The sequence below is a fragment of the Rattus norvegicus genome, chromosome 20 (genome assembly GCF_021556685.1).
Source record: "Rattus norvegicus strain SHRSP/BbbUtx chromosome 20, alternate assembly SHRSP_T2T, whole genome shotgun sequence".
Classification (NCBI taxonomy): domain Eukaryota; kingdom Metazoa; phylum Chordata; class Mammalia; order Rodentia; family Muridae; genus Rattus; species Rattus norvegicus.
The window spans coordinates 48,780,001-48,792,199 of NC_141553.1; the positions used below are offsets into that span (position 1 = coordinate 48,780,001).

Here is a 12,199-nt window from a genome sequence, read left to right on the forward strand (position 1 = left end):
GTCACTTAGAACATTCCATAATGCCTAGGGCTTATCATTTGGTTCTGACTGTTGATGGCTAAAACAGCAAAGGTGCCTTCAGGTTTCGTTCTAGGCACAGTTGCCTTCACTTGGCCTTTCCTTCTAATACTACTTCTTTTTTTTTTTTTTTTTTTTTTTTTTTTTTGGTTCTTTTTTTCGGAGCTGGGGACCAAACCCAGGGCCTTGCACTTCCTAGGTAAGCGCTCTACCACTGAGCTAAATCCCCAGCCCCCCTTCTAATACTTCTAAGAAGCTTTCTATGGCTGCCCAGGGATCTTCCTGTGACCGTGTGCAGCTGGTTTCCTCTTTCACACTGGCTCACTGAGCGCATGGCCATTGCCTTTATTTTTTTATTTTTTTTATTTATTTTTCCAGATCCGAGGGCCTGGAAACCCTGGGCCTTGCGCTCTAACCACTGAGCTAAATCTCCAACCCTGCCTTTATTTTTTTAAACCTGTAAGACAGAGAGAGTTAGGGTCCGGAAAGAAGCCACAGGCAAAGATGGCAGCCGGCGCCACCCCGAACCATGCTCAGGCCAGACGCAAGCTTGTTGGGGTTTCCCCTAAGTGCTCAGCCTTATTTCTCGGGAAATACTTTCTAGTCCAGGGCTGGGATGCGAGCTTATTGCCTTAATTTTCCCAAGAGTCTAAACAAACACATCACATTTTTTTCATCTTTTTGCAATATGTACAAATTATTTGACACGGCACAGATGCAGGACGGTCCGCTAGAAAGAAAGAAAGAAAGAAAGAAAGAAAGAAAGAAAGAAAGAGAGGGAGAGAGAGAGAAAGAAAGAAAGAGAGAGAGGGAGAGAGAGAGAGAGAGAGAAAGAAAGAAAGAAAGAAAGAAAGAAAGAAAGAAAGAAAGAAAGAAAGAAAGAAAGAAAGAAAGAAAGAAAGAAAGAAAGGGCAAACTTACTGCTAGGATAAGCTTTGCGAGCTTCAGGCTGAGCGCGTCTGAGCCGGCGTCCACTAGCTTATACAGCGCCTTCAGCAGGACGCTCCTTCTCTTGAACCTCTTTCCGAGCATGCGCGCTTCCTCCAGCGCGCGATGGAGCTGGGTGCAGGCCGCACACATCGCTTCAATATCTTCTTCTGTCGGAGCAAAGAGGATATCAACCACTTACTGAGGTTGAGTTCAGAGATGTCAGATGCAAGGAGTGTAGGGAAAATCTCCCCAGACATCTCCGAATCCCCAGGCGCCATTCTCCTTGTATCCCTTCTCCTCGACTGTTTTCGTCTCTCTGATTCATCTCCCGGGCTAACTCATTTACCAACCCGCCACTGCCACTTAGCTTATCCAGGACACAGCCTTTCCCAGCCTTTCCCTGGCTTCCTTGCCCAGGGGCCCCGCCCCCCTGCCGCCACCCGGGCTCTGTTCTCTCACTGGAGAAAGCCAAAAAAAGTTTGATTCCGAAAGGAACGAATGCTACCGTGCAGCGCTATTTAATTTTCACATGTGATGTATGGATCGATGTTTTAACGTGAGTAGGGATCCTGACCGACACATCTGAATACTATGTAGATAATTTACAGCATAACTTCAAGCAAACTCACCTTCTACTCTATCTGTTAATAAAAAAAAATAGTATATTTCTTTCTTCTTTTTTTGGGGGGGGGGAGGGGAGCAGGGTTTCTCTGTGTAGCACTGACTGTCCTGGAACTCACTCTGTAGACCAGGCTAGCCTCGAATGCATAGGGGGACCCTCCTGCCTCTGCCTCTGAAGTCGTGGGATTAAGCCCCCACCTCTCGGCTATGTTCCTTTCAAAATGAGTGTCAACCAGGGGGAAAAGACATACTACAAGCCAGAGTTGCCAAAGAGGAGACTTAAAAAGATGTTGCTTAAGAAAGGGGGAGGCTAGAAGGCTTTGTTTACAGTTGCGATCCCTCCCTAGGAACCGAGGAAACTGATTTTTGAGAGTGGCTTAACAACAGAGGGGAGCCCTAGGGGGATAAAGGAATTCGAGGTATGGTGTGTTCTCTTTGGAAGCGTTACCTCTGACGGACCCCATCACGAAATGTAAGAACTGGAGGCCACTTTGTAAATACCATAATGGGAGCTTAGCAGCGACAGGCAGGAAGTGTGCACCAGCAAAAAGGAAGTGACTCGGGCCGTTTTTAGCTCTTTTCAACAATAACATCTAAGAAAGAGTTGAAACCTCAACAACTAAATACACCCCAAAGCCTCTCGGTTATGCGCTTAAGTAAATGAGCTGTTGGGAAATGACCTAGACCCTAACCCAAGGAGGGCCGGAGCTCTAGTGTGTGGATGGCTTTCGGGCATCTAGGGTTTTACTCAAGATTACAATGGCCTAGGAAAGGAAGGCTCAGGGACCAAAGTTTCACGTACGGCTCCAGGCAGCCCTCCGTGTCGGTCAATTGACTATAACATTTATAAATGCCATGGGGAGTGCTGCACTCCGAAAGCTGAGGCAGAAGGATGAAGGTTCAAGGTCAGCTTGGGCTACGTGTGGAGACAAAAGAAGCCAAGGCAAAAGGAAACAGAAAGGGACATGGCCCCAAAAGACAGGGTAAGAGCTGAGACTAGTTAAGAGGAACTAGTCACCAAGTAACTTTTCCCAAGTCACCCCTTAACCACAGAGAGAGACCCAGTGGCTACACAGAGCGAGCGCTGACAGACACCAAATGACCAAACTTCACACTTGCAGTAAGGGAGAGGGCAGCAAACGGGCCTCCTGCCATGAGGCCTGAGGAAGACGGCAGCAGCGGCAGCAGCATAAGCTTGCAGATATTCCTGCCTTGAAGGCCCAGTTTGTGTGTCAGGAGGAGAAAACACGAGGAAAGCCTATCGGGTGTGCGTTCTGTACGGGAAGCAGCTTTCCCCACTTCTAACAGGGTCGTGACAGATGATGGAAACTTGTGGTCAGGGGATTTCTTTTTCTAGAAAGGAAATCCTAGGGACAGTAAGCCGAACGCAGGTAAGATCTGTACAGCGTTGTATGGTGATTCCCAGATACGGAGAACACATTTGCTTCTAAAACAAACGAACAGAACATCTTGGGCTGAAGGAGTTAAAACTATAGATCTGGCTTTTTCATTTGTTTTCATTTTGTTTCATTTTGAGACAAAGTCCCCTTGTGTAGTCAAACCTGGCCCTGAAAAATGTTAGTAATGTGTTCTCAGAAAGTTCTAGGAAGAAAAAAAGAAGACAATGTGTGAGAGGCAGAGAAAGAGGATCACACGGAGAGGAGAATGACAAGGCAATGTGGTAGAACTTGGGAATCTGGGAGACGGAAAGACAGGATTTGAAAAACTCTTTTAACTATTCTATTCATTACTCAATAGGTCAAGAGAACTACAAGGTATTGAGGGAACCAGACTTAATGCTACCTGCTGTTTTTAAATTTGTCTTGGAACATGGAATATTTCTGCATTTTCCCATGCTGGTTGATTTTGACACAGGCTCTTCCTGTGGAACCTAGACTGGCCTTGAACTCACAGTTTCCCATGTGGGAGGGTTTATAGGCCTGGTGACAGGTCAGTGTTTAATGATCCATCTGAGAAGGGAGACTCATCTATATCTCATATCCCAAACTCCTCAGCGATGCCCTAAGTTTGCCCTGCTGGTATCTGGTGGGCGGAGCGCTAGGCATCCGCCTGCAGGTGGGGGGATCTGCCCTCCAGGCAGGCCTCCTACCTGAAGGCTTCCGGTGTGGTTTCTAACTCTAGACCAGGCTTTCCTGACTGATTTGCACTCCTTGCCTGAAGGAATGGCCCAAAGTTCACTGCACAAGCTAATGGGAGGGTGGGACTGTGACTCCAGTGGGGCAATGGGACATTCTTTGAATGTAAGGGATTTGGAGGTCATTTGGTTTCATCCATCTTTGAGTACAGAGTTTACAAGAAGCACCAGGCATCTGCTATTAGCACCAAGCCCAGAAAGTCTGCACGGAGGACGCCCCTCTCCCCCATGGAGAGCAGAGTCCAGAAGGCCCACCCAGTGGAGAGCACAATCTGGCCACAGCATGGGAACCCAAAAATGGCAACCGCTGGCTCTCAGAAAGCAGCTGTTCTGCCTCAGTTCCCTCCTGCGAGGATGCACTCCCCTGGGTCTAGTGGAGCCAGCGTCTGCCATGCTGCTCATGTGTCTAAGAGTAGCCACTCAGTTAGTCCTACTGAGGGCCCACTATGTGCATGAGGGCCCACTGTGCACATGGTACTAAACATGGGGCTTATTCTGTGGCTCTGACCTAGGGTCCAGAGGAATTCTGAGAAGGGGCGGGGGTAATGTTCTCTCAGAAGAGCCCTATACCCACCCTCACAGGAATGCCTCTTTGTGACCCTTTAGAGTGCTAGACAGGACACACGCCAGGCCACTTCTTGAGGTATGTGAGTGGCCTCCCTGGCAGGGACACTCAACCTAGGGAGTAGCAAGAATCAACAAAACCCTGGCCATAGCTTTCTCTGACTAGACTGTGCGACTCACTCCTTTCCAGAGATCTGTTTTCCTTGACCTTCTAGAATGTGAAGTCTTCCTGAAGAGGCCGAACCAGCAGTTTCTCAAGCAGAGGGTGTGTGCTACTGTGCACTAGCAGGGGGCTTTATAAGTTGGCTCTCCTGGTACATTCCAAGTGTAATTTTACTCATTAACAATTTGGTTTACATAATATTTACTACAAACATCTACAGGGTGGGTAAGGCCATGACATTATTTGTTTTCCAACATAGGCCCAGAAAAGATATGGTCAAAGCACCACTGAGAACATCAGGGCCGGGGGGAGCACGCAAATAAATGCCAAGCTTTTATTTAGAACAAGAACGGTTGTTTTACCCTTCTCTAATTCATGCAAAATTGGAATGATCCGTGTTTTCCAAAAGGTCTCATCTACTTCTAGCTCTGGCTCCTGTTCCTGTAAGCTGGCTCTTGAGGCTGCAAAGAGATGCAGGGAAGGAGAAAGAATCGTGAGAAGGGACCAGAACACGGCACATACAGAGACCTGTGCATCGCTAAAATCGGTGAACCACAGAATCAGATCTCGCCAGTCCCCACTCTAAAAGTGTGAGAAGCGTGGCTCTTTTCATCAAACCACCCCAAATAAAACCAGGAGGAGTTATTTCAGAGAGCCAGGACGTACAGGTGGGGCTAGAGCACTTCATAAGGAGAGGGAGAGGTTTGAAAAGACTGCTGGACACGGGAAAACAAACTGCTTTGAGTCATTTCTGTACTTAAATGCTTTTCTCTCTGTAACATACAACAGTCAGGTCCAAACACACGCATGCACACACACACATACACACACACACACACACACTATACACACACAGTACACACACATACTATACACACACATACTATACACACACACTATACACATACACTATACACACACTATACACACACTATACACACACATACACAATACACACACACTATACGCACACAATACACACACAATACACACATACACACTTTTATATACACAGATACATATATAAAGATTAAAAGCTAAAAATCCTTAATAAAAATCTTAACCCTTTTAGGACAGACACTATTCGGGACAATTAGCACCAACACCAGTGTTTTCCTGTGGGTAGAGGGAAATGTCTAGGTTTCCCCACCCCAACTCTATGATTGATATGTAGGGTGACCTTTGCCTATCTAGCTTAGGACATTTCCAAGTCCCAGTTTCCTCATCAGCAAAGAAGAGAATGTTTGCTTTTAGGGTTGTGAAAGTTAGATGTCAGGATAGAGGCAAAGCTCCGCCCTAGGGTCACACACCTAGCAACATTAAGGATTTTGTGAACCTCTTCCCTGACTAAACAGATAGGTAATGGCTGATGTGTGTTGCCATGGTACCACCAAGGGCAGATGCTGCACAAACTCTAGGTGGGGATGCTGCCATTGACTGTACCCAAAAGTCAGAACGGAAGCACTTTGCTTCCTTTCTTCCTCCCCCTGCCCCTACATTAAGGTCTCCCTCTGTCCTAAAATTCACCATGTAGCCCCACCTATCCCTGAACCCACAGTGATTCTCCTGCCTCAGTCTCCCAAGATTACAGGTTCCTGTTTCGTTGTGCTTCTGAAGCTGGGGAGAGTGGGATCCAGCAGTAGCTGGGGCTATTAAATTATCCACTGCCCTTATCATTCAGTTCCATTGCAAACCAATATGAAAGGCAACGTAGAAAAAATCAGAATTCATAGGGAAGAGGACAAATCACAGCTCCACCTCACTCAGACGGTGTCTCAAATCACCAACTGGGGTTGGAGGGGACACTGCTATGTGCAGGACTTCCTCAGACTCCCTCCTCTAACGTCTGCCTCCTATACCCGTTGCCTGGCACCACAAAAATGTTCATGAGACATTGGAAATCACAGGAACAAAGAAGAGATTACACAAACCATCGTCTTTAAATTTATTTATGTTTTTTACAATTTCTGATTTATTCGCTGTGTCTTCTGGGCTATAGTACTTGCATGTACACACACACACACACACATATATATACATACATATACACACATATATATACATACACACACATATATATACATACATATACACACATAACACACACATATATACACATACACACATATATATACATACACACATATATATACATACACACACATATATGTATATATACATACATACACACACATAATTAAGAATAAGTCTTAGAAAAAAATCCAGTGAACTCTTCTTGACTGTATAAACTGAAGAGAAGTCAGTGTATAACACACAATGGCATGCGTTTAAAAATCAATTTGAATTCAGCAGTGTCTGAAACTAATCTTCAAGTCATTAAATCCGAAACCTTTCCCCACACAGGGCAGATAACTCCTAAGAGAATCAGGGATGTTGCACAATTACCCCCTGCCTACCGATGCTCAGGACCCGCTGCTGCATTTGGGGATGTCTGCTATGGGAATGTCTACTCTGGGAACGTTTACTCACTGTTGCCAGTCTAGGCTCGCCTTGTATCAAACTTTCTTAGTGCCAGAGGAGGCCTGGCAGGCTGAACCTGGGGAAGCCCAGGAGCACCAAAAGCAAACAGAATTCTTTTCAACTAAACTGTGGTAAAGATACAATGTAGTCAAAACAGCAAGACTGACTAATCTGTGCACCCACCAGCAAAGCTTCATCATAAAACAAAACTGAGTTGTCTTTAGCACAGAATTGGTCCACTTGAGTGCAGGCCCGGAGTTCCCTTTTCAAACTTTTGGGGCCAGGTGTGGTGCAGTAGTTGGGAATGCGTGGACTTCAGAGAAGAAGCAGCGTCCACAGCTGGGGCTTTTTCAAGCAGCGCCCTGTAGCAAATAAATGAACACTCACGCTAACTGGGCTGACGCCATAGCTCTGGTCACATTCGCCATTGCCACTAACTGTGGTTCAAGATATATTTCAACTTTTGGGATGTCGGGGGTTTTCAAAATGGCGGACAAAAGACTGCAGACCATTATCTCTGCCTTTTGGGTTTGAGTGTGCTTGAACCGGATAAAATATGCACATGCTTCTGAAAGTAGATATGAATAGTCAGAGAGAATAGAAATATAGCTGCTCATAATCCCAGGTAACTAATCTACTTAAAGGCCAAAGGTTATAAACAAAACCAGTATTTAAGAAGGCAAACAAAAAGCCAGAAGTTGTTAAGTCAATAATAATCAGTTTCCTACACACACACACGCAAGCAAAACACTTAAATTTGCTCGAAAGCAGGCTGGGGAGATGGCTTGGTGGGTAAGGTACTTGCTGCTGCGAGCTTCAGGACCTAGGCTTGGATCCCTAGCACATATAAAAGAAGCCAGGCATGGTGCTGTAACCCTAGAACAGGGGAGCAGGAGCAGGTAGATCCTGGGAGCTCCCTGATTAGTTCAGTGTAGCCAAAATGGTGAGCTCCACATCCAAGGAGAGGCCATTTCAAAAACTAAGGTAAAGAGTGACAGAAAGAGACTCTGGCATTGCGCTGTGGCGTTTATGGGAGCGGGAACCAGCTCTGACACATCCCAAACCAAAATTACTAGAAATTCAGGCTTTAAATCCATGTGGTCTTCCAAAAACCAAAATGAAACCCCCGTGTGGTGTTCTCTTCAATTTACAGCACAGTGATCAACTAGTTCCCCGGGAAGAGTGAAATCAGTCAACATACTCCCCCCAGGAAGAGTTGAGTATCAAGATGAGTCAGACATCACCAAAGTTTAGCTACTTCCAGACCCTTCTGAAACTTCTCAGACTCATACTGAGAAGTTAGCTAAACACTGTGGTATAAGGGTTTCTTCCCAGGACCCCCACCCCTACCCCCACTAATGTGGCGTCTTGCTATGGCCTTGCTTTCAAATGGTCCTCACTGCCCCCTCCACCTCCACTCCAGACCCGATTCCCAGGTAATTCTAGAAACTAAAGCGTGTCTACAAACACACACTTTGCCTCCGTCTTGGGGAACAACTTCAAGTTTTAAAAAGCTTTTTCGTCTAGGTTCACTGCTTGCTAAATATAAAAATTATGATTCAACAGGAAAATTGGGCAAGCCAGGCAAAAAATACTGCCTGTTTTCGAAGATTCTGCTGTCTCCGCGGTTATAGCTGTTAACCGCAGCTTTGAGCTTCGGACCCAACAGCTTGATACATGGTTAGCATTGGCTGATGTCTTTAGCATGCAAATGTAAACCCCTTGGCAACAAAGTTGCCTAGAGAATCGGAAGGGCTTAGCTTCTTCTGAGTCTTCAACACAATGCAATGACCACTAAGTGTCTTGGTAAAGAGTTTGAAGATAACATCTATCGCCCAGTGTTAGACTGATATCACTTATCATCATTTTTATTTTTGTTGAGATAAGGTCTTGCTGTGTGTAGCTCAGGTTGGCCTGAAATTCATAATCCTGTATCTGTTTCCAAAGTGTTCAGATTATAGATGTGTATTCAACGAGCCTGACAAATTTTTGTGAGATGGAAAAAAATATGAAGAATGTGACAGACACCTGCCCTGCCCTGACTAATTTGGTCCAACACTAACATTGCACCATGGTTGTATCTTTCTCTTTATTTTAAAGACAAAACAAGCAGGCAAACAAACAAAAACCCTTGAGGGATTAAAACCTTCTTTATGCCTACCCTTGTCTCGATCCCTCCCACCAGGGTCACCAGCCTTTGAAATGGAGGTGACAGCATGTTTGTTTTTCCCAGGTGTGACACAGAGATCCCTAACTCTTGTTGCTGCAACTCAAAGTTTCATTTGCTGCTTGTATTAACTCGCTACAAACGCCCATTGGCTCCCTTTTCTTTGCCTTACTTTGCACCATTTCTAGTCATTGGTCTGTATTATTGTATATTTCCCCGGGCATAGTAAAGTCCCTAAAGGGCTTTCATAATATAGTATTATATTTTCATTTACGCGAGCAATGATTTTGAACTTTAGTTTCGAATTACACTGATACCAAGTCTGCCCCCTGCCCCCAGAAACTTTCAAGTTATAATTTCTGTGAGTTTCTGTCCACGTCAAAGGTATCAGAATTGGGGACTGGTTAAGACTGCAGTGAAAAATGAAAACTTAGGGGGGAGGGGGATGTTTGCCCGGAAACCGGGAAAGGGAATAACATTCGAAATGTATATAAGAAATACTCAAGTTAATAATAATAAAAAAATATATATAAAAAAAATGAAAACTTAGAAAACGAATGTTGGTTTCTGAGCAAGCTGGATCCAGTTCCCAGAGTTGTTAAACAGAGAATTGTCAATAAGGACACAGCAGCCTGGCACTCTAGACTCGCCTTGACTCGACCCCTGACTTCCAAGTAACATTGTCTTTGAAAAACAAGTAACGCTGGCTTTACAGCATGAGGATCCGAAGAATGCAGAAGGCCAAGGAGCACACTCACCTGTTCTGGTTTCCTGTCTGCTCAGGTCTGAGCTGCTAGGACACGAGGAGGCCCTGGCACGCCGTTTCCCAGGATCCCTAGGAGGAAGTAGAAGGAATGAGACACAAAGGTATTTTCATTTTTATAACTGCAATTTGTTCCCGTCGGGCTTTGGAAGAAACCGCAGAGAATAGTTTAAGAGTTTGGTGTCCAGTTGTCTGCTCTAACCTGCCTTTGCCTTCTAACTAAGATTTGTCTGTGAGAACACAACTCTACTGGCTTAACAGTATGAAATATGACACTAGAGAGACCCAAAAAATAAATCCAAAATTGACTTGTGGGTGAGGTGGTGGTGATGGTGGTGGTGGTGGTAGTTAAAGATATGGACCACAAGAGGGCGCTGCTACAACAAGAACCAGTAGGAAAAACAACCCGAGAAAAGCTCGCTTGCTCTGCCCCAAGGTCACATGAGCAGGGTCAGCTCTGGAATGCGAGCTCAGGGTTTTCAACCCACTGTCCTTCCCACTGCACCACAGAACGTCCCATTCCCACTTTAAAACTCCATTCAATTAATAGTCTCTAAAAATACTCTTAGAAATATTTCAACTGTTAAAAATAAAGCAGTATATTTAGCCAGTCCCTAGATGAGAAGCATAAGAGTAGGCCTGGCTGGTTATGGGGTGCTTGACTCTGTTACCTGGCTGCTGCTTTTCCCAATTATAGCTGACTTGAAGGTCTTGCCCTTTAAATATCTGTATAAAATCCTAGGATGGCAAGTTTGACACAATTTCTTTTTGATGGTCCCACACACTTGTAATAATATTAACAACAGTAATAATATAAATAATAGTAAATAATAATAAGTTATTATTCTTTTGGTTTTTTTCAGATGGGGTTTCTCTGTGTAGCCCTGACTATCCTGGAACTCACTCTGTAGCCCAGATTGGCCTGGAACTCACTCTGTATACCAGGCTGGCCTTCAACTCACGGGATCCACCTGCCTCTGCCTCCTGAGTGCTGGGATTAAAGGCGTGTGCCACCACCTGGCAAACTAATTTGCTTCACTGCATCTGTGTGTGGCCATGGACATCAGTAAGCTCTTGGGCTCGCCCACTAGCGAAGCTCACAGTCCCACCTCAGAGCTTGGCCTGGCCTGGCCTTGCCTTGCCTTTCCCCCTGGACTTTAGCCTCATCACATAACTTTCAATATTTTTTTTTCTGTCAATATATTTTTGTTTTTTGTTTTTTTTTGGTCATAAAATAGGGAAAGTTGATAGGGCCTTTTGTTTTTTTTAAAGATTTATTTACTTATTACATATAAGTACACTGTAGCTGTCTTCAGACACACCAGAAGATGACCCCCAGATCTCAGTACAGATGGCTGTGAACCACCATGTGCTTGCTGGGAATTGAACTCAGGACCTCTGGAAGAGCAGTCATTACTCTTAACCACTGAGCCACCTGTCCAGCCTGAGAGGGTCTTTTTTTTTTTTTTTTTTTTTTTTTTTTTTTATTAAGACTCTAATTCTCTGAAACAACAGAAGTTTTGGAGCAAGGTGCTCCTATCCAATAAGACAAAGAATATGAGGATGGATTGCCTCAAAGACAGAAATAAAGGACTCAATCCATGGAGAGACTGTCAAAGCAAGACTTCAAGACTTACATACAAGCACTTGGGAGGCAGAGGCAGGAGGATCTCTGAGTTCAAGGCCAGCCTGGTCTATAAAGTGAGTCCTAGGACAGCCAGGGCTACACAGAGAAACCCTGTCTTGAAAGACCAAAACAACAACAAAAACTTACATGAGACCCTGTCTTACAAAACCAAGCCTCCGCCCTGCCGCTCCCCAGAGGATTCACACAGTTAATGGTTGATGGGAGAGGAATTGTCTTCTATGTTGTAGCAACTGGTAAGGTACCCAGACTCCTGTAAACAAACCTTCATCCACACTTCTAGCCAACCCTAACACACACACACACACACACACACACACACACACACACACACCATGCACACTCACACACAAATGCTCAATAAAAGTGGGAGGGGGATGAGAGAGAACAATGGAGGTGAAACAACAAAAATCCATCAGATACCGATATATGACAACTGTCACAGACCCATTATTATCTATAGTTAATATAAGCCAATCACAGGGCTGCTGAGATGGCTCAAGGGGAAAGGTGATTCCCAGAATGCACATAAAGGTGGAAGGAGAGAAATGACTCCACGAAATTGTCCTCTGCCCTCCACATGTACTGTGGCATATGCACATCGTAACACACAAAATCCCAAAATTCAAACAAACAAACAAAACCTTCAATGGGTGGAAAGCAAGGAAGTTCCTGTATTTTTCACTTCTAGG

At 44.9% G+C, this 12,199-nt stretch overlaps 1 protein-coding gene across 2 annotated transcripts in view; it reads right to left on the minus strand.

Moving 5' to 3' along the window:
* Nucleotides 1–12,199, minus strand: part of Armc2 (armadillo repeat containing 2) — a 107,784-nt gene that overhangs the window by 60,634 nt on the left and 34,951 nt on the right. For both annotated transcript variants that reach the window (NM_001432282.1, NM_001432283.1), the window contains exons 6-8: nt 9,858–9,934; nt 4,814–4,912; nt 940–1,115 (exon numbers count right to left, since the gene is read on the minus strand). In NM_001432282.1, coding sequence (NP_001419211.1) covers nt 940–1,115; nt 4,814–4,912; nt 9,858–9,934 — 352 coding nt within the window. The remainder of the gene's footprint in view (nt 1–939; nt 1,116–4,813; nt 4,913–9,857; nt 9,935–12,199) is intronic.